A 24073-nucleotide genomic window follows, 5' to 3' on the forward strand; every position below is an offset into this window, starting at 1 on the left:
AGGACAAATTTCCCCTATGGGATGAATAAAGGAAATTTTATTTTTTTAGTTTGATTTTGTTAGTTTAAAACACTGGCTATATGTAGCAATGGATGATGTGGGTGTGCAATACATAAGGAGATTTCTAAAAGGTGACTAATACTGAATTAATAAATAGCTTCATATGGTCTGCTCGGGAATCACTGAAGTGTTATAAAGTGCACTGAGCATCATGAAATCACAGACCTGTGTTATACAGACATGCCTCCTTAAAAGCTGTTCTTATACATTTGCTCCATCAAATAAAATCTGCTCACTTGATACAGTGGCAACCAGAGTGATTTACAAACAATATTCCTTTTAGCTTAAATAATTCTTTGCCAAGAATTAATTATATAATTAAAATGACAGCATATCCGTGTAAAGTATCAGAAACTCAGAACTTTCCCCAATAAGCCGTCTGTAATGTAATGATAAAAGGTTAAGAACTAATCGATAAAGATGTGTCAAAGATCACCCATTTTTAACAAGTCAAGACTTAAATGGGCAAAGAGAAATCAAAATGAAACTGATCCAATCTTATTTTATTTTACCTTAGTTTTTTTTTTTTAATTCTTTTATTTTCTTGGGGGGGGGGGGGGGGGGGGAGTGGTTTGTATACTTTTTTTTGGTCTTATCTTTAATATCTTAATTGATTTTTTGGGGTTTTTTTTTTGCGAGTTCAACTAAGTTTGACAAATGGCATTGGCACCAATAGTAAAACATCAACTTAGCTCTTTCCAGCGACAGGATTAAATTGCATAAATGGGTTAATCACTGCCTTTTAGCTCTGTCTACATAAGTGAATGTAATATAGCTTCAAATAAACTAGAAGAGTATACATTAAAAAAAAAGAACTCGTCACACCTGAGAAAAATGGAAATGCAATATTGTATAACAATAAATAGTAATAATCACATCCGTGCCAATTCATAAATTAAGGACAAATTATCAAAATCATATTATTTTCTCAATTTTGACAAAAGAATTTCATTTTTCCTGCACTCTTCTTTGAAATCTTTTACAGTCTTAAAATAAAGACGTTGTTTTTCTATCAAATCAAGATGTTGATCACTTAGCTGGTCTCTCTTCATCTTCTCCTCTTGTCTCCTCTTTTCAACCTGTTGATTGAAAGGTGATAAACATTGTGATAACAAAATTATCTATAAATATTGTAAAGACATAATACTGATTTGTCCTTTGCCCAACACATGGTCCTAGAAACTTGTTGTGATCTATTCTTCTATTAGAGTTCTGAGGGATTGACCTCAAATCTAACATCATGGGCTAGGTGGCCGAGTGGTTAAGCCGCACTGTGACCCAGTGAAGGTACAGATTCGAACCTTACTTCAGGCGCTTTCATTTCATTTTGCCTTTGGCAAGATTTATTACCACCTAATATGCTCACTTGGTATAATATGGGTGATTCCTGTTGACATCAAGCAGTTGTTTGATGGATTATCTATATTCCTTCATGGAATGCCACATGGAAGGCTGTATAGCTTTTTTTTCAATTTAGCTTATTAAAACTAATGCTGACAGAGTTCTTCTCATTATTTATTTATTAATAGTGATTTTTACTATTATGTTTTGTTTTTCGTCATATTTTTATCTTTCACTTTAATTTCTTGATGACTATTATTTCTATTTTTTAAATGTAACAATTGCATTTTTTTTTGTGTGTGTGTGCTCAAAGTCAAAGTAAAAAAAAAAGAGCTCATGGATAATACCATGATCAGTATTTTGTTATATGGCAGTCTTTGTATCATCAATAGTGAGTAATATATTCGGATAACAAGTGTTCAATTATCCAGCCATTTCAAATTAGGTGAGGTGACTTTATCTCCTTCAGAGAGATGAAAATTCACCCAGTTTAGAAATGGCATAATCAACAGGTGTATTAAGTTAAAAGAAGAATTTGATGTAATTTGCCGTGTTGAATACTGAAAAGATAATTTGATGCTATCATGAGATGGAAAAAAAACTGAAGGCAAATTATCATCACAGAAATAACTAAATGATCATTTGACTGAAAAAAAATAATTGAGCTTTTATATAGCGCAATATCCATTAAATGTGCTCAAAGCGCTTTACAGGGGGTCCCTGACCAACAGCAACATTTAACATTTAGGACGGGAAATGATTGGGCATGCAATTCCTCACACAACAGCTACATGATATTTAGAGACGTCAAAACTTACTTTAGCTTTGTTTTGTTTGACTCCTTCAACAATTTGTTCAAACTGTTTAAGGAATGCTTCTTTATTAGCAGGGGAAGACATGGCTCTGAAATAAAAATTAATTTAAATCATTGAATTCTAAGATGTAAAAAAATCCAAATGTACAAAAGCTTGAGCATTGCTCAAAAATGTTCAAATAAACAAAGCATCCTCCATTGGAAAGTTTTTAAGAAGCGTTTTTTGTTTGATTATTATAACCTAAAATCTGGATGCTATACTCTCAATTTGTCTATTCCTTGTTTTAAATTACTAGTCAAAAAAGCATGCCAGGGTCATTTCCTTACATATATTCAACCTAATTTTTAAAAAATCTTTTTCTTTTTCTCCAGATTGCCACACTGGGACAATCCAGATTTTATCATCGGGACAGTTGGCCCCTATGCCTATTTATCAAATTAAATTTGAATTTAGAAACCTAAACCCCGACATGTATATGCTGAAAAACAAAATAGTCTGAATTTTCAAACTCAAATTTGTTTTTTACACCACTCCCAAAATGCTTTAGATCAGCCGAATGATTGACCAAATCTTCTGGTACATTGAAATTGACGCAAACTAGATTAAGGTTCCAAGAAAAAATGTCAGTAGTTAATCCAAAATTCAAAAGTCAACCATAAAAGGGAACCAAAAGCCTATTTCCACTAACTTTGTATGAACAACTGCAGTTTCATTCATAGCAATATAACAATTTCAACTATTCATGGTCGAAAGAAAATGTAAGTTGAGACTTTGTAGAAGGCTAAAACAGCACAGACATTCTTTGACTCACTGGCTAAACTCACATAAGAGAGGCTACCAAGAGTGGTTGCAGTGCATGTCGATAGGAGTCAGAGCATTCCACTTTTTTTGTTCTTTCCTTCTTTTTTATTTTTTTTTTCAAGAAATTGAAAAAGGTTGGTGGAATAATTGTTGACCAACATTGATGAGTCAGAATTCTGATTGATTATAGTTGGAGGAAGTCTGTCTAACCAGTCCTTTGAAAGATGTGGTTTTAAATAAGAGCACAAAATTTGGACAACTTCCAATGAGGAAAACGTTTAACGACAGTAGGTCTTATGTCTTTGTGTTGTTTTCTTTCTTTTTATTTCAAAGACAATTTAATTAATATAGCTGAATGCACAAACACAAATAGCCATTTTACAGTGAAAAATAAATGTCCATCCGATATTCACAAAACCTTATATAAATCATCAAGATGAAATTGAATTGTATTGCCTTTTCTACGTGTTAATAAATCCTCTAAATAAATCCTATAATATCAAAATGAACAAAATTAACTGTTTCTATAAATGGAGAATTTAGCTCAGGTAGAAAAAAAAAATGAAGACATATTTTCAAATAAGTTTCAATTTTTTGACTGGATAACTGCAATGACGGTATTAGCAGGGACTTGACTGTTTAAAGGAGTACTGCCTTTTATAACAAACAGGATAAAAAAAATATTTGTTCTATCTGGGGCCTTATTTTGAAACACTTTTATCATCAAATTACAAAAGAAAACGTGTTTTTAAATGGCCCTATGTCCACTATATGTGCTCATAACGCTTCACAGGAAGCTTCAAGCTAAAAGCAGATCTTAACATGTAAACACGGAAGGACACCTGTAAGGCATTATCTCAATTGTAGTAGATAGGATAACAATTATTGTGAATACTTACTGTTGGAAGTTGTCGTGAATACTGTTCAAAAGTTGGACCTGAAATTTACACATTTCCCATCAAATCAAAACAATAGAATGAAATAAAAACACATACAGTTGTGAATATTAACACTAATATTAACTTTTTTCTTTTATTTTTTTTTTCTTTTCTGATCCAAATAATTTTTATTTGATTTTAACAATGGACCATAAATAAAGATGCTGTTCTCTGGAATAAATCATATTTACAAAGGTTGATGGAGGAAAAGCACCGATGGCAAATGCAGTTTAAAATACAAAAAAAAACAAAAAACAAATAACAATATTATTCATAATAAAAAGAAAAAAAGTAAAACGCATTTAATAACAAAAGCACAAACATTTTTTAAACAACTATTAATAATCCACTTAACGACAAAATCAAAAAGAGCCTATCTTTATGTTACCAAAATCTCATTGCCTCATACATACTTAAAGTCATGACTTCTTTAGCCAAAAGTGATCTAAGACAAATATGGAGAAAATTTTAATATTTTTCCTTTCACTTTTCTAGAACTGGATCTTATATAAGAATGTGAGGTACTTATATCTTAACTTGCTCGATAACATTTATTTTCAGATGATAAAAAGGCAAGTGACTTCAATACGTAGGTAATGAATTTTTCTTTATAATTATTATGAGAAACTGTAAGAATTCTTTTCCAGGCTAATGGACCCGGAATCTGTCCCAGTTGCAGAAGCAATTGCATGCTGACCTTTGGATTGGATGCCAGTCTTAAACAAGGTAATAATTTCCCTTGCTTCACATACCAACCAATTTACATCACATGTACAGTAAATAAACTTCATGACGATTTGACTTAAATTTCAAACTACTGATTCAACAACGTAGCATAAAGCATTTTTATAGTCAGAAGAGAAATTCAAACCTTGTTACAAGATTTGCGCTTGATACATTTGACTTACCTCCTTATTTAAGTACATCTTGGTATCATCTAATGTATTATACAGGGTGAAGAACTGCTTTGTCTCAATGTGTTTTGCCGCCACTGAAATAGTGCATTAAGGAAATTATAAAAATAATAAGGGTTTTGAAAATTAATAAGTCAAATACTCGTAGCAGACATTGTGCAAAATATGCTTATCCTAATAAGTTTCAAGCATTGAATATGACAATGAAAATATGTTATTCAATAAATCCCCTTTATCATCAATGCAAGTGCTTGATTTATGGCCAAGTGTAACATATATATATATATATATATATATATATATATATATATATATATATATATATATATATATGTAATCATTTGTTACATATATATATATATATATATATATATATATATATATATATATATATATATATATATATATATATATATATATATATGTAACAAATGATTACATGGCAATGGGGAAGTTAACTTACCTTGGTTGTAAAGTTCAATAAATCTGCGCTGATACTGACTCAGTTCTGCTCTAGAAGGTACTTCATCAATTTTCCTTTGCAATGCTGCAATTTCTCTATTTTTCTTGGCCTTTAAAAAGAAAAGTAAAACGGTTAAAATGATACACAAAATTTGATGATTAGAATCATATCATGAATTCTGTATCTTGATCTTGAGATATTTGTTTGTTTTGTTTGTTTTTAAGGAGTTTACGGCACTAGCAACAAATTGAGGTCAATTCAGCGCCAGTAAAACTGAAGAAAATGGGACAGTCGTAAAGTTCTAGATATACAATTGAAAGCACACAAGAAAAAGTATGATAAAGGGGAAGGGTTCAAATAAGGAACAGATGTGGATTCCAAGAGCACACTATCAGTGTGCTTAGTTTGAGATCACCTAAAAGTTTTTTTCCAGACACAAGCAAAGGTCCCCACTAAGAAGAATACACTCAAATGTTTATTTCTAAATTTAAAACAACAAAAATGTAACGGTACATTACAGAGAGATGATTTACAACGGAAAAAATATTATCTCCCAAAATTATAACTATACTTTTGACTGTTTCCCTCCCTCAGCAATAGGACAAGCCCAAGTAATCCCATTCCAAGACAAAGACAGAAAGCAACTCGGAAAACAAAATATGGGTATAGAAGAGACAGCGTGGCCTCCTGCCCACAACGGGAGGTCAATTTCAGACATTTAAATTTCCTTTGAAAGCGAAATGCATTAGGTTTTTAATCAAACAATAATTACTTCATGAATTTGATCAATGAAATACTGTAATAGTAAGCAAAAGAAATATATTTTCAATTGAGTGATGTACTATCATTATTTTGTAATTAAAAATTATATTTGAAACAGAGAGAAGTGTATTTTACTCACAAGTAACAGGCGTATTTTCTGTAACTTTTCTTTATCTGCAGAGTATTGTTTGTCAATTAAACTGACCCTCTCCTGTTGAAAAATATGTTTTTTGAGAGCATACATACATAAATCAAGTCACATAACTGAATAACACAATTGTTAATAATGTAGTGTTTTCAAACAATAAAATTGAGGCCATAAAAAGTAATATAAAACGGTGAAATTTATTCAAAAGAAGATCATGTTATCCTCTTTACAAATTTCTGATAAATGGGAATTATTGTAAATTGGAGACAAAATTCAAATACAACACTACTTTTATGTACCTTGTCTTCGGAATCCACCTCATCTGATTCTTTCTTCAAGTTCTCCATGTTTGCCTTCAGCCTGGCCATCTCTTCCTGTATGTATAACAAGAATGAAGGTGTACAATTATGTATAATAATGGACAATTTTAAATTTGTAATACATAAAAAGTTATTCTGTGGCACTGGAAAATAATTCAGGGAACGAGAGAAAGAGCAAGAAAAAAGAAATACTGGATAGATAGATAACATTTTAAAAAATGACTGGAATGAGACTGAAAACTTTAAAAGGACTACCATGGATTGCAAAGGATGAAAAGCTATGCCATTCAACCTCTGAAGAGGGGATGGAACCTGAGTAAAGTAGGATTTTATGAGAAAAGAGTGTTACCCCAAACATAAATAGTAAATAAATGTTCACATCAGATGGATTACATCATGATAAAGGATTCCAGCCAGGAATAAACAAAACCAAGTCTCAATACAGGTCAAAGGCAGAAAAAGAGCAACATAAAAAAGGAAAACGAATAGAGATGGTTGAGACAATAACAATAGGTCCACAGATCACATTCCCACATAATTGAATATATTTGACTTAGAACAGTTTGCGAATGAAAAGACATTCTTGATTAATTGGCTATATCTTTTAAAAAGCTTATAATATTATTGTTAACATGTTCGTCAACCAAAACCGTTTATCTTGCTTTCAAATCAACCAACTCACTTTACAATGGGCTTTGAATTCTTGCTCTTGTTTCCTGAGATTCTCATTCATAGCAACCAATGAGCGTAAGTTCTGAAGAATACTAAATAAGAAATACAAAACGATAAATTATGACTTTTCTTTTAAATCAGTGAAAAATCAGATTAGAAAAGATTAGAATTGTTTAAAAGAGCATCAGTCTTGAGAACAAAAAAAAATGTCAAAACCTTTCTCTAACATCAAGACTTATCAGAGTAAGCAAAACAATTGCTACACATTGAACTTTCTTTTCCAAAAAATACAAATGACAAATATCAAAATGGAAAAAAAAAAAAACATTTTTATCTAGATGAACAAATGAAATTCCCAGATTTCTTATGGGTACTCTTAGATTGGCTCAAGTTTACACAACCATGAGGTTGATCTTCAAAATAATATCTTCCTCACCTCTGGTTCTCTCCCTGCTCAATCTCTGTCATTCGTTCCATCTCTTTGTCTAGGCTGGCTGTTTGTTGCTTCACTTCCTCTAATTTCTCCTGGGTTGCTACATAGGCAGCCTGCATCTCGTTATGCTTCGCTTTTATCTGCAGAAAAAAACAATTAAATTAATAAAATAACAATCAAAGAAGAAAATCAGTTTTAAAAAGTTGCTGATATCTTGAAACATAAAAAAAACCCATCTCCAACGACAAGGCGCACTGCTGCAATGAAGCAGACTACATTGCATTCAACTTAGCATGATGTGCTGATTGAAAGACACACAGAGAGTTGATATATTTATATGTATGGATAGATATATAGACAGATGGATGGGTGATGGATGGTAATTTGGGACCAACAAAAGGTGTTTACGCAGAAGTTGACTTTAAGCAGATCCCACTGTAGGACACTTCTATCTCTAATGCCATTAAATTACCTCATCCAACTTTCCTTTTTGCATATCAATCTGTTTCCTGAGAGCAGCAGTCAATCGTTTGTGTTGCTGTTCCCCTCCATGTCTCTCGTGTTTCACCATCTGTTCCATTTCAGCTTGCTGGTAAAGAAAGGATAAAAATGGAACAGCCTTGATTATAGCAAATCATTTCAAAAAGTTACTTGAAGAGCTCATTTATAATTCGACAATCCTAATTTAAATGTTATGAAACCTCTTGTTTTGTAATTGAATTTTATTATTTTATTGTAATAAGTCATCCTCACCATAGTTAAACTATTTCATGTTTTTAAAAAATCAACATTTTCATTAATGTATTTATGTAGATGTCAGAAAGTTCAGATAAAAAAACATTACTATATACCAGGGGTTCATATGTAATGAACAGCAATGCATGACACCATTTTCAAGAATCAAAACAGAAATTTCTCATAAATTGAATTCAGAATGTTTTGTGGTTTCATTGATGTCTTGGTTTCATTTTTTAAATTCTTATTATTATTGTATTTACTCATTTTTTTTTTTTTTCCAAAACTTTCATTTCAAGATATCGGTGAAAAAAAAGGCTAGATCCTTGTCGGCAAATACCTATCTGAAGCATATGCATAAGACAATATCTAGATAAATAAATAAATGGGCATATAAGCAGTCATAAGTTAATAAATTATAAACCCATATCAAAATGTCAAAAAAGAATAAACAAGTTATAATTTTTTTTTATCTTTCTTTTTTGTATGATGCATGGATAAAATGAACAACTCAAAATATCAATCTGCGATTACAAATTCATCGCCTTACTTCAGTTTACTTTAAAAAGACTGAAGAAGGAGATAAACACATCTGACAAGCATGCCAGATAATTAATATTACTTGTAATACTCATCAGTTCCACTTCTTTAAAAAATAATCTAAACACTTTTTCTTTTTAAATCAGTGACAATTTAGGGAGCAGACACTGGTGTAAGATAAAGATCTGAAAAAGTGTGTATGAAACAGTCAAACACAAAGCAAGAAAGAAAAAACATCCCAAAAAATCAGCTGCCTGACTGGGGCAAGCCGTTTTTTTTTGGAGGGCAATTTTTCTTGTATTTTTCTTTCATGCTTTGTCTGGCATTGTTTCATCCACTTTTTCAGATCTTTATTTGTTAACCACTGTATACTGTAACTCAAGCTTTCCTATTTTTAAAGTGTTCAAAAGTAAGCAAAGGGTATAGTCTAAAGCTTTGATATCAGATTTAGAACAAAATGTGTTTCTTTTTTAATTTATTATTTACTTTTGAAATCTCATTAGTCCAAAAGTGTGCACGTGTCCTTAAGGGCTCTATTTGCCTCGTTCAGGTTTTGATGTTCCGTCCTTGATGAAGAATTGTTATATGATAATTGCTGCTTGGATTGACTCAATAATCTCAAAACCTATACAAAAAGGACAGGGTAATACTTGGCTCATTGAAGGTTTATGCAAGGCATTCCCAGATTATTAAGATCAAAATAAAGAAAAGTTGAGGTCCAGATTAAGGCAAACGTTGCTGCTTGTAGCTCGAAGAACTAAATAACAATAGTCCAATTGAATGGAAGTTTCAATTTAATTTCATTAAATCAATCAATTAAATCTGTCCTTGTTAATTAAATTAAATTTTCCATTCGAATATTCTTACTTATTTGGTCTTTGATTAAGGAAAAGTCTCTCAAAGAAATCAGAATTCCTAGAAATTTTGAAAAAGTGAAAAGAAAAGAAAAACTGATAGTAATCTCGCTGAACTTTTCGATACAACTCTTTTTGGCATGTCATACATAACATGCTACAAGTCATACAATTTTCACTATTAACTGAGTTGTTAAAATGTCATTTGTCTATTTAAATTTTAAAATAATTGTATAGAATACATACAGAGTTAAAGTTTGGACCATTTTTTCTTTGTCTTTTCACCTGATAAATGCCTTAACACAGAAATAAAATACCATGAGACATGGTAACTTTTTTCAAGTCAATTTTAAACACTCTTTCATAGAACATAATACAAATGGTATAAATAATGAACCACCTAGTCGCATAACAAAAATGCAAAGAAAAGTAAGTCAATACACATCAATGTAAACACTTTTCTCTCTTGTTTATATTTTTTTTTGATCGCTGTGAAACATTTCTCATTAGTAGCATATACTGACTAACACATATACTGAAACAGTAACACAAGAAGAAATAAAGCTAACATAGAATTTCATAACATGCAAGAAGCTTAAAATATACACTCTCTTTGAAAAACCCCCAATAAAATCCAAGTTTCAAGAGAAAAAATCTATATTAACCAAATATCCTTCTACAATTTTGGTTTTCAAAAATGTGAATCTGGTGGAAAAATTCCTAATTGGTCACCAAAATATGTTTATATCGATTTTCTGTATAAGTGACAAGTCTACAGATTTCACGCACCCTCTACTAAAAATCACAAACAAAGCTCACCTTCTGGGCATATTCTGATGCCATCTGCTGTATTTTCTCGGACTGCATTCCTACAATGGAACCTACTGCACTGGCAGTCACTTTACCCTTAGGTGACAAGCAAAGCATAGAATAAACGTGCAATGACTAAAGCATTAAACAATTCATAAACAATTATGTTTTGGAGAAAAAAAAAAGGAAAAAAAGAAATTCAAATATAACATAAATAATCCAATCTAAAAAATAAAATATTATAGTCCTCCTAAGAAATGACCATGCAATAAAAACATAGAATTCTTCACTTATTTTGTTGGGGGAAAAAACATGCTGAGAAATATGTGAATTTGACCTTCAGAAATAAAATAACATCAAAAACCTTGAGAGATTCTTAATTATTTCAAAATATCAATTCAATAATAACCATAGAAAAATTCAAAAAATATAAAAGAAATTATCATTCTGTATATCAATCTATATAACGAGCTTTTGGTCATAAATGATGATGATGATGATGATGATAATGATGATAATGATAATAATAATAATAATAATAATAATAATAATAATAATAATAATAATAATAATAATAATAATAATAATAATAATAATAATAATAATAATAATAATAATAATAATTATTATTATTATTCTTATTATTCTTATTATTATTATTAATATTATAATAAATAATTGATACAACGTAAAAAGCGGGCACTTGCACAAATGAAAAAGGAAAACAGTTATGCTTCATTCATGCGAAAGAACAAATAAACGAGGAATGTGACAATAATCACATATTTCTTCATTTTTGTTTGTGCAAACAATGACTGAAATTTAAAGATGTAATAACATTGTAAAAACGGACGGTTTATTAACAGACAACTAAACAAATTCTACCTCCTGGGATCCCATGGCGGACATTCCACTCATCAGAGCTTTGATTCTTTGCTGTAAAAGAAAAAAAAAAGTTTTATATGATTGTATAGTTAATGCATTTATGTTTTTCAAACTTAAATATCCCATAAGAGCAGACTAAATCTCACAGTAACTGAATTGCTGTTACTGTCCTTGCGATGATAATGATTAGTAAAGACATCGTGTTTCAGTAAAAAATAGAACTTCTATGTAAAAGGGTGATCAGATATTTTTATTTATTTATTTGGTTAAACAATGGAGAAGAGTATTGTAATGAGTACTTTTTAACAGTTTTTGCTTTATCTGGCAATGCAGTATATATAAATATCTTCCAATCATGTAATAGTTCACCAATAGATGGCTCAGCAGTACGGTCTTTGCTTCATACCCAAAATGTACCGAGTTCTGTTTTTGTTTGTTTTTAAGGGTTTTACGGGGCTTGAAACACATTGAGGTCATATCAGCGCCTGTAAAAAGGAAGAAAACTGGATAGTAATAAGTTCTAGAATAAGAATTAAAGCACACAAGAAAAGGTAAGACAGAGGGGAAATGGTTCAAATAGGAAACAGATGTACATTCCAAGAGCACACTATCAAAATACTTAGTTTGAGATCACCTAAAAGTCTCATCCAGACAAGCACAGATCCCCACTGAGATGAACACACTCAAATGTTTACAAATCATATGTTAAAAATGAAAAGAGTAACAGTACATAACAGAGAGATGATTTACAAGGAAAAAAATATCATCTCCCAAAACCATAAATAACTATACATTCGACTGTTTCCCTCTCAGCCAAGGACTCCGACCAAAGTCAGGACAAAACCAAGCAATCTCACTCCAAGACAAAGACAGAAAGCAATTGGAAAACAGATAAGAGGGGATAGAAGACACAGCAAGAACCTCCCGGCCCACTAGGGGAGACAGGAACCCCACCCAGAAAGAAAAGGGAAGACAAAGGGGAATTGGTTCAAATAGGAAACAGATGTAGATTCCAAAAGCACACTATCAAAGTACTTAGTTTGAGATCACCTAAAAGTCTCACCCAGACACAAACACTGGTCCCCACTAAGAGGAGTACACTCAAGTGTTTACAAATCATATTTAATATGTAAACAATATAATAAAGTGCATAACAGAGAGATGATTTACAAGGAAAAAAATATCATCTCCCAAAACTCTAACAAAATTTGACTGTTTCCCTCCCAGCTCGGGTATCCGGGCAGGTTCTGGACAAAACCAAGTAATCTCATTCCAAGACAAAGACAGAAAGCATTTGGGAAAACATATATAGGGGGATAGAAGACACAGTATGTACCTCCCTGCCCACTATGGGACGTCAGGAACCCCACCCAGGTACCGAGTTCGATCACCCACCGCTGAGCTGTGTGGCCTTGAGCAAGTCACCTCGCCCTAGCTCAATTTGCGGTGCTGCACTGCGGCTGATGCCTGGGTTATTCCAGTCTTCCCTTGGAATAGACCCTCGAGACAAATTTCCCCTATGGGATGAATAAAGGGAATCTTTTTTTTATTTTTTTTAGAAGAAATATTCGACAACCCGACCTTTGCGTTCCTCCAATGACACCAACCGTTTGACTGTCCCACGCTTTCGTACAAAGGCGGGAATAAGGTTCTTTTCTCATTTTGGTCCATCAATATGGAACACCATTCCACAGAGCATCCGAGAATCAAAATCATTGTGTTTTTAAGGAATCCTTGAAAATTTTCTTTTTTTGATGTCATGTACTTTAAATATTGTTTTGTGTTGATGTAATTTTAAGGGCCAATAGCCTCATTGTTGAGGATACAGTGCGCTCTATAAGAGTCCATCATTAGCAGTATTATTATTATTTGTTTGTTTGCTATTTTACCATTTCATCTGCCTAACCATATAAATATTGTGTGGGGAAAGCAAGCCAACAGAAAAAAACAAAGCCATACCTCTTCCTCTGCTCGAAGTGCTTCCTCGTCATCTTGACCATCCTTTGCCAAACCAGCAGCAATTGCTTTCTTTTTGTCTGCCTTCTCTCCATCCTAAATGACAGGAAAAACAGCAAATTTTGTTGATGACAAATAAAGAAATCAAAACAATAATAACACTAATGATGATGGTGATGATGAGGATGATAATGATAATAATAATAATAATAATAATAATAATAATAATAATAATAATAATAATAATAATAATAATAATAATAATAATAATATTAATAATAATATAATAATAATAATAATAATAATAATAATAATAATAATAATAATAATAATAATAATAACGATAATGAGGATCATTATCATCATCAACAAATAAAATGGCAATTACAAACCAAATAGATGTTCATTTTGTAAAACTGAACAAGCAAATACTGGAATAAAAGTTAACCATTCTTTGTGTAGCCTCATTGATTTTCAAGCAGTGCCAAGTCGAACAGTTTACAATTTACATTAGACTGCAAAGATCTTTTGGTGACCCTAATCACATCTATTAATTGGTTTCCCTCTTTCAAACTAATTTTATTCCGTGCTGACTTACCTTCTCCTCTCTGTCCGATCTACTAACACCATATTGTCTGAAAAAAAAAAAAGATTTTATCAGGGATCTAATAAAACCATATTGTCCGGGAAATAAAAAAGATTTTATCAGGGATCTAATAACACCATATTGTCCGGGGAGAAAATTTAAAAAATTATCAGGGATCTAATAACACCATATTGTCTGGGGGGGGAAAGGGGGGGGGGGAGATTTTATCAGGGATCTAATAACACCATATTGTCTGGGGGGGGGGGGGAGATTTTATCAGGGATCTAATAACACCATATTGTTTGGGGATAAAAAAAAAAGATTTTATCAGGGATCTAATAACATCATATTGTTTGGGGATAAAAAAAAAGATTTTTTCAGGGATCTAATAACACCATATTGTCTGGGGAAAAAAAAAAAAAAGATTTTATCAGGGATCTAATAACACCATATTGTCTGGGGGGAAAAAAAAGATTTTATCAGGGATCTAATAACACCATATTGTCTGGGGGAAAAAAAAAGATTTTATCAGGGATCTAATAACACCATATTGTCTGGGGGAAAAAAACAAAAAATTATCAGGGATCTAATAACACCATATTGTCTGGGGGGAAAAAAAAAAGATTTTATCAGGGATCTAAGGACACCATATTGTTTGGGGATAAAAAAAAAAGATTTCTTCAGGGCTCTACCAACACCATGTTGTCTGGGGGGGGGGGGGGGGAAGAAGATTTTATCAGGTGAACATTAAAAAAAAATAAAAAAACACGCCTGAAACTTAAATGTAAGCAGCTATCAGTGCTGATGGCGACAAAATGTGAAAAAGGAGGGGAAGACATTTTGAATTATTGCCTTTAAGCCCTAATTTTACTGTATTAACCTCAAATTGTAGAGCAATTGAGATAATAAACTATTACTATCACTGGAAGGTGGGAAACTGCACATGTTTGTTCCAACACACATCAAGTCTCTCACTGTCAGTACATTAAAGGGGAAAGTGTACTTTTTTAAAAGGAGGAAATTCCTCCTCTGACTCCAAAATCGCGTATCTGAGGAAATCAATCATCACTGAGCTATGCAAAACCATAACCACTGTCTAGAAACAGTACATGCATGACTAAAATAATTATATGTTTACAATTGTGTAAAGTATTATTCAAATATGTGTGTCACTGTAATGTAGCAGTACAGCCTTGGATTTACAACACGGTCTAAATTAAAATCAAAGGTTTGATTCGGCAACTAGTCATCTTAATTCTTTAAGTATGGCAATTTCTAAATACTCATGGGTCTGTTTGATTTAGTAGAGGGTGATTTGTAATTGACAAACTTTCTATCCAAATGATATCAAGCCATTGTTATTGTCTGTTTAGGACTACAGAAAGCATGATAAACTACCAAATAATGGGCCTTATGGCAGACAACTGCGATGCAATGTATCCTAGTTCCTTCCCTTTTTTGAGTAAATGACATCGGACATCGGAGGGAAACAAAAGAAGGAGAAAAAGAAGAAGAAGAAGAAGAAGAAGAGACGAAGAAGAGAGAGGAAGGAGGAGGAGGAGGAGAGGAGGAAGGAAGGAGGAAGGAGAAGAGAGAGGGAGGAAGAGGAAGGAAGAGGAAGAAAGAGGAGGAGGAGGAAAAGAAAGAGGAGGAGGAAGAGGAGGAAGAAGCAGGAGGAGGAGGAAGAAAAGGAGGAGAAGGAAGAAGAAGAAGAAGAAGAAGAAGAAGAAGAAGAAGAAGAAGAAGAAGAAGAAGAAGAAGAAGAAGAAGAAGAAGAAGAAGAAGAAGAAGAAGAAGAAGAAGAAGAAGAAGAAGAAGAAGAAGAAGAAGAAGAAGAAGAACAACAACAACAACAACAACAAAAAGAAAAGATCACAGTACACCAACCTGCCATATTCCAAAAGAGTTGACTGAACTCTTGTCTCTTCATCTTTTAGCTTGTCAGCATCATAACGCCTATATACTCTTTTAGGCTTGTAAATTTCCTAAAAAAAAAAAAAAATAAATTTAAAAAAAAACAAATTATAAAAAAGAAACTCAAATCCTTGTCTCTAATTCTATAGAAATTTTTCATAGGATAAAATGCCATATACATGAGTCAAAAAAAAAATAATTTAAAAATACTCAAATGAAGTCATTGGGGTCAAACAGAATATAGCAAAGAATTTTTCGTTAAAAATTAACTTGTCGTTTGAAACAATAAATATAACAAACTTGAATATATAGATTATGTAACAATCATTATGAAAGTAATTGTGAGTTGATAGTTGGATTGGTATATCACTAGCATCTGCTGTCCTACAAATGTTCAAAAAGAGGGAGAAAAAAATTACCTTTACTGTAAAGACGGAATCAAGGGCTTTAGCCTTGGTATGTTCAAACTCTTCATCCTGGGGATAAATAAATCAATATATAAAAACATAAATGCGGAAAATTAAACAAAAATAAATTACTTTCAACTAACTGGAGATTTTTATTATTAACATTTAAGCAAAAATTACAAAAAATATTGAACACACGTACACACACAAACACATATATACAAATACAAATCATTCTGATCTGGTCATGTCATATGTGATATGTAGAAGTGGGACATGTTATGATAAATGCAAGTCTCAGAAAAATCATATGCTGATTGAATTTTATGACAAAAGGCATAAGATGCCGAATAAATGCTTGAATAAATGAAGAGCTTTAATTTGTAATAATTCAAAATTTTTACCTGATATAAAATGCAGTGGTTTCAAATGATAAGAAGGTATATAGCGTGAACATACTAACTGTACCACCCTTAACTACAAAATAAAGAAAATCAAAATTCAGTCTATATAGATAAATGGTGAGAGAGGTAGCACAAGACAAAATTCAAGCGAGTAAAGGAGAACACAATGTTACTGTGATTGCTTTGAAAACGTAATATGAGTGAATCCATGGAAAGGCTATTCAAAAGGAAGATAGGTTTTCTTTTTTTTTTTTCTTTAATTCTAAGTACAATTTAATTCACAGATATGTAGAACAAAAGTCTGTTTTAAGATTACCTCAGGCATTTTGTAGCTTTTATTGAACTGGGAAACCGAGAAAGAACGAATGAAGTCACCCATTTCTTCCCTTGTTTCTATTGCCCTTTTCACCAGCCACTAAAGAATGAGAAAGAAAACAAAACATATCTCATACATGCTGTTGATTAGTCAGTAACTTGACCATTAGAAAATATGATACATAATAGCAGGTCAAAATGATAACAATTAATTCAGAATTCCACATTCAAATTATATTCCCCAATAGTATCTGGCTGATAGAAAATATGGGATTTTTGCAAGTTTAAAAAATATTCATATATAATCATTAAAATAACTAAAAAGAAAAATAAATAATATCTCAATTTTCAATTCATATTGGGAAACAACACTGCTATTACCGTAGTAATTGCATCCACTGATTTTCCCATGCAAAAAGTAAATCTAAAACATTAAACGTAACCACAATGTAAGCGACTTTCATGCACAAGTATGTTAGAAATAAAAAATACATTTTCAATTTATAAATTAAATCCAATGCAACTTTGAATCCTTATGAAAAGTTTAAATAAATACTTTTCTTGAGATGAACAAAACTTGTGAATTATAAATTCATACAAACTTACTTGCACAACAGGGAAAATGTGTATGAAATCCAACCCCTGAATTTGATGAGGCTCAATTCTATGTGGGCATTTCATTCTCGGAAGAACAGCAACAATTGATTCTGTGAGCGCACTAAGAGAGAAATTGTTTTTAAATAAATTTCTTTCATATCAGCAGATAATGTTTTTCATCATTGTGTTATATTTGTTAATGGTAATGAAAATCGCATTAACATATAATCTATTAATTGCATTTTGTGTACAATACAGTATACCAGATAAATAAGATAATTACGATAAAACTTATTTCAATAAGTTTTCATGTGTAAAGAAATGCAAGTTAATTGAGCTTTCATTTTATAACTTATGCCCATTTTAAAGTGTATGACCTTTATTTTGCAAACAAATATTATAATCAGTAATTCCTTTTTAAAAGATCCAAATTTTGAAAGAAAAAAAAACTGTATTAAGTCTTGACGCAAGATTTCCATCCCTCTTTGGTTTAAAAAAACAACAAGAAAAAGTAAATTGCATAACAATTAAGTTTATATGGAAAACTAACTGGGAGACACCATTAAAGAATTCTAACAATTTTTCAGTGATTAATTAATATAAAAACTATTATATGATGGTAATAAAATCCCCAAAAAACAGGCACCCTTTTCTTGTCACTCCCCTCGCCATGCCCTGCAACTAAAATGTTGTAGATCCAGATTTTATTGGTTTGTTTGGCAGATCTGATAAAGCATCTTCACAGAATTCACTAGACAAATATTTTATTCAAACAGCTATAGCATATATTGGGAATTGATCTAAAGCTGAAAAGATTTATCACTCACATTTTATGACCAATGGTTGAGTTTTCTTGAAAAAGTAAATCGACATCAACATCAAAGTTACAAGTCGTGATGCACCAGGTCATTCCTCCTACAACCTATTCATTTTTTTAATCAAAAACCAAAGGAAAGTCTTTTTATTCTTTATGACTGAAAATGTTTCAATACAGTTGTTCATTTAGAATAAAATTTGATACAAAAACATCAGGATGTTCTTATTTTTTCCTGATATTAAATTTGGACATTATAGGACATTCTCATAATGTATATGGCCTATAATAATGTCTGAATAATAAAACATTTCAAATGTTTGATTAAAACTATATGGTAGTCTTCTGGCAGAATGTATAGTAAATAAAATTATTGGAATAATAAAAGTAATCTAATGGTAGAAACAGCAAAATTAAACTGGAATGAAATATCTTCCAAGCATTTGAAATAAAACTTGAAGACAAGGTCACTGTATCTGTTCGTGGTGATTTTCATTTAGTTAAATATTACTGATTTTATTTTCCAATTTATTAAGTTTAACTATAAACACTACTATAGTCACTCACCTTATCAAAGGGGGATAATCCTTTAATCCTGGCTCTAAAGTATCCAGCAGCAAGCAACAAGTCAATGATTTGCTGCAATTTAACATTTTGCTCTTCATCTTCCCTGGTTTCAACCTAAAATTTTAAAAAACAAACACAAGTCTGCATTGAAATGTTAAAAACTATGATTTATTTCTACAGTTGTTATCTTTGGTTGCCACGTTATGTAAAGCTTGGAGGATTGAGATCCATTCAATTATCAAAAGTGATAAAGTAATTAAGATTTGTATTTAATTATAAATGATAAAGTTGATAATAATGATCTTCATCTTGATTTGAATCAATCTAAAATAACAAGAACAAAAATATTGAAACATTTACTCAAATTTACATTCACTTAACTGGAGCTTACTCCATGCCTCATTAGTTTCGCTGTATGTTTACATTTTCATGTTTAAGAGGAGTGCTATATAGCTGAACAGCTCACTCGTCAAATGTTCATGGATTTGTTTGTTGGTCTCTTTCTGACCCCACGTAGTTGTAGGGGTCCAGGTCATGATACAGATTTAATTAAAAACCACTTTATTTTATGAAGTCAAGAAAAGTAAAGTGCAAAGAAAGTCTCTCCCACAACCGGAAAGAAAGTGGTGTACTAATACTTATTGGCTCGTGGGTGTGACTTTCACTTTCACCAACCAAAGCAGTTTTCTCTTCTCTATTGTTTTCTGGCACTTCTCTACTTTTTTCATCATTTATAACATTTTATTTACTGCATCAATCTGGATTCGTGCGGAATAAATTAGATGGGGGAAATTTAGTTTAAAGTCAATATGTTCAGTTAAAGAAAGAACCAAAACTCACTGGCCTCATTGATTGCATTTATATTGCCTGTCTCATGCTCATACCATACACCACTTTCCAGATTATATCTTTTACTTGCACTGTCTGAGTAGTGTATCAGTCAGTCTCAGACACAGTCAAGTCAAGTGCAGTGAAAAAAAAAAAATACCCAAAAAACTAGAGCATTTATATAGCGCAATATCCACGAAATGTGCTCAAAGCACTTTACAAGGGTTCCCTAGCTAACAGCAACAATTAACATGCAGGACAGGACATGACACCTGTTAGGTGATATTACAATTTTGTGGACAGAGATAAAGCTGTTACTCATTTTACAACTGAGTATGGTGAGAACATGTGAGTAAAGACTAAAGAGTCTTTTCTAAGGACTCAACTATGCACTGAGTAAGGCTCGAACCTAGGACCTGCTGATCCGAAAGCAAGTGTCATACCACTAGACCGCATACTGGCACAAAACAATAAAAACAAACAAACAAGCAAACAAACACAATAGAAACAAACACTACAAAAATTAATTTAGTTTTCTTCTTTTTTTTTTATTCTTCAATTTTTGCTAAAGAGACCACGATTTTGGCCTCCCGTATTTTCATTTGTGGAACTGTTTCTTTATGCTTAGGAGGCCAGTTATTTATTTATTCATTCATTTATTTATTTATTTATTAGTTGTTTGTTTGCTTTTGTAGTTGTTGGGGCTTTTTATTTTAGACCGTGTAATAATATCATGCCCCTCCCCCTCCCAAATGAGAGAGAGAGAGAGAGAGAGAGAGAGAGAGAGAGAGAGAGAGAGAGAGAGAGAGAGAGAGAGAGAGAGAGAGAGAGAGAGAGAGAGAGAGAGGGGGGGGGGGGAAAGGGATAGAGAAGACAAAGATTGGTAGTTATCAGCCGTCCACCAAAAAAACATAATTTTAAAATTATCAAAAAAAAAAAAAAAGAAGAAAAAAAGAAGAAAATTTAATTAATTTTTGTGTTGTACGACAAACTACTTACAATCTCTCTTCTTATCTTTTTTTTTTTGGTGGTGGGAAGGGGGTGAGAGGGGGGGGGGGCATGCCAATAATATAATATAGAGGCCTAAAAAAAAAAACAAGAACAGCAACAAATACAAACAAACAAGTAATAAATAAATAGAAGATAAGAAGAAAAAAACTCGCCTCTTCAACATAAATGACAGTTCCATAAACGAAAATACAGTTGTACGACAGGAAGCCAAAATCGTTGTCTTCTTAAGACTGAGCTATTTTGGTTAAGGAGACCAAAGACAAAACATATAAAATAAAGAACACACACAAAAAAAAAATAAAAATAATAAGAGAACTAAAAAAAAAAAAACAACCCCAAACAGACACACAAAACAAAACTCCACAACATAAATAGATAGACAAATAGATGAAAATACTGTTATATATCAGAAGACTAAAATTGTGGTCTCCCTAGCAATCTCTCTTCTGACTTATTCTGGGGGTGGGGTGGTGGGGGGGGAATGATAATAATGATAATTATATCATTAAAAAGGCTTAGAAGAAAACAACAATAAAGACAACAACCAAAAAAAAAACAAGACCAGCAACAAAAAAAACCATAAAGCAATAAATAAATAGACCTAGAAGAAAAAAAACTTCCCTCTTCAACAGAGAGAAACAGTTTCATATATATACATTCCAGCACGGTTTCCTCAAACCCCTCGGGACATGAAAGAACGTTCGAGGAAACTGTATATTGCCATAACGTTTGATGGGGAAGGGGGTAGGCAGTGTGGCTCAAAGTATGGTCTTTGCTCCGGACCTGAAAGATACCTAGGTCGAATATCCACTGCGTTATGTAGCCATCAGCTATATTTACTTTATTGATATGTTACAAGGGTGTGTGTGTGTGTCAGAAGGGAGGGGGGAGTTGCTGTATCACAACATTTATTTATCGCCATAGCCAACCATGAACACGTCATGGCACATGGAGTTGAATTTGGAACTAATGGCGAAGTGATAAAAAGAAGCAGTCTTTTATGCTAAACGACAATGGAGTGTATGGATGGCTGTGTGTGAATGCATGTGTATTATTATTATATTGCATACACACACATGCAGTGTAGATAGATACACACGATACACACATAAGTAACTGTCAATATCACAGTAAGTCATCGGTGGTCGAAATAACCTGGGCACAATGAAAAAAACAAAAAACCTTTAATTCATTATTTAATATTGGCTGGGTCAAATTAGTTCAAGGAAACCGTGTTCGAGGAAGGAATGGAATGATAACAAAGAATAATAATAAGGAAAACATTTGGGACATTCGAATGAGTAAGGAAACCGTGCTGGAGTGTCCAAAATATTTGGGGAGGCCTTCCAGAAGCTCCTCATACTAAGGGAAACAACCTAAATATTCCCACAACTAAGAAAAAATAAAACCAAGTACCTTTAATTACATCCTAATAGGAAAAACAAACACCCTAGCAAGACGAAGACCTATAACTAACCCTAATAGAAAAAAAACAACTAAGGATTAGCAGGACTGCTTTGCACTACCTTGACCCTAGCCTTAGATAGGCAACCAATGGTGAAATTGAAGGAAAAGGCTATTCGGACCCGAGTCTGAATTGCTCCCCGTGGCAATTCGGACCCCGAGTCTGAATTGCCTCCCATGGCAATTCGGACCCAGAGTCTGAATTGCTTCCCGTGACAATTCGGACTCGAATAGAACTCCGTGGCTAACCAGGGTCGAGTCTGAACAGTCTCCGATGGCTCTTCGATTCGGAATACTGCAATGCGCCCGAATGATGAACTTATCAATAGCGAAACTCTCAGTTACTATTCCGTTTGCAGCTATAGAAACCGTATAGGTCTTCCTAAACACACACACATCCATGAGTATCTCTAAGTCATTAAAAACAGAATAATCACACACACACACTCCCCCCCCCCCCAACAACTATTTCCACAACCCAAGAGCCGGCGGCTTTTTCTCTTTGATCTCATATCGTATCACCATGTTCTCCTCTGCGTCCAGCGCCTCTGTCGTTTGCGGTTACCCTCCCCCCCACACACACACATGTCATGCATGTATCTTTAGCAACATGTTCATGGCAAATCAAATAAATCTTCCAATCATTATTACACAATGACGCTCTTTTATCTATGTGAGGGCGAATTGATTGTTAACGTTAACACTAGCGACTACAATTGTTATCTCCCAAAGACCACAAATATTTAGATCTATGTTGTTTTTTTTTTGCTGTTTTTTTTTTTTTTTTGGTTTTTAAGGCGCTTGCAACACATTTAGGTCATATCAGTGCCAGTAAAAAGGGAGAAATTGGATAGTAAAAAGTTCTAGAATTACAATTAAAAAGTACCCAAGAAAAAGTAAGACAAAGGGGAATAATAGATCACCGCTTTTGAAGGTATAGTCATCTTCGGGAGTTCTAAAACGTGACTTGCTCGCTCACTCGCCCTTCTACCGACAGACAACTGACATCTGAGTACGAGCTACTTCCCCCCCACCTTACCACGCTTCACTTTCGACCCAGTTTCCACTTCCGACACTTCCTGTGATTGCGCAGGCGCATTGTGGCAGGAGTCCAAATTGCCACGGGAAGCAATTCAGACTCGGGTCCGAATTGCCACTTTGGAAATTGAAATGGTAATGCACTAATCTATCAAGTATCAAGGTTTGTTCTATGTCTATAGCTTTTGAAATGCTATTATATATTGACAAATTTAATAAATAAAGACCTGACAAAAGATCTAGGGTGAAAATACAAATTGCAAGAGATGCTAAATCGAGGAGTTTTCGGAAGGCGAAGGCCTCCCTTTTGGCCTTTGAATTTAATTTGAAGCTATATACTGACACTTGACTGGCTGAGACTGATACTGATCCCGGGAAGCCAAAATGGCCCGTTTTATCTAAGTCTAAGGAGACAAATATTTTGGTCTCCCTTGACACTCTCAAATAACAATATCAACGGCACGTCAATACCTCGACTTTTTTACCATCAGCATCAACAGCACCATATTTTTCAGACCCAGACCGTAGTCTTCCTGCAAAGATACTCCCACTAGTAGAGGCCATTTTGTATTGTTTATCATGTGATTGATATTGAAAGGATTGAATACACAATTAAAGTTTAAAAAGCTGCACCTATGAAAAGGTTCGTGGATATATTAACTATGATAATATATATTTCTT

General features: G+C 32.7%; 1 protein-coding gene across 2 annotated transcripts; it reads right to left on the bottom strand.

The window, feature by feature from the left end:
• Positions 1-577: 577 nt before the first annotated feature.
• Positions 578-23973, bottom strand: LOC144964802 (coiled-coil domain-containing protein 93-like). Of its 2 annotated transcripts, XM_078899435.1 has the most exons (21): positions 23864-23973; positions 19052-19165; positions 18498-18592; positions 17680-17791; positions 17075-17173; positions 16367-16423; positions 15921-16018; positions 14046-14082; positions 13451-13543; positions 11492-11542; positions 10616-10702; positions 8140-8256; positions 7671-7807; positions 7245-7326; positions 6542-6616; positions 6234-6305; positions 5333-5441; positions 4864-4946; positions 3917-3954; positions 2220-2304; positions 578-1139 (listed from the first exon to the last, which is right to left on the bottom strand). In XM_078899435.1, exons 1-21 carry the CDS (start codon positions 23954-23956, stop codon positions 981-983), a joined length of 1893 nt encoding a protein of 630 aa, XP_078755561.1. In that variant the 5' UTR covers positions 23957-23973; the 3' UTR covers positions 578-980. The 2 variants fall into 2 exon arrangements, with proteins under 2 accessions (XP_078755561.1, XP_078755562.1); XM_078899436.1 differs by lacking the exon at positions 10616-10702.
• Positions 23974-24073: the final 100 nt, after the last annotated feature.

Source organism: Berghia stephanieae, chromosome 2, assembly GCF_034508935.2.
Source record: "Berghia stephanieae isolate SIO BIC M18660-M18661 chromosome 2, UCSD_Bste_1.3, whole genome shotgun sequence".
Lineage (NCBI taxonomy): Eukaryota > Metazoa > Mollusca > Gastropoda > Nudibranchia > Aeolidiidae > Berghia > Berghia stephanieae.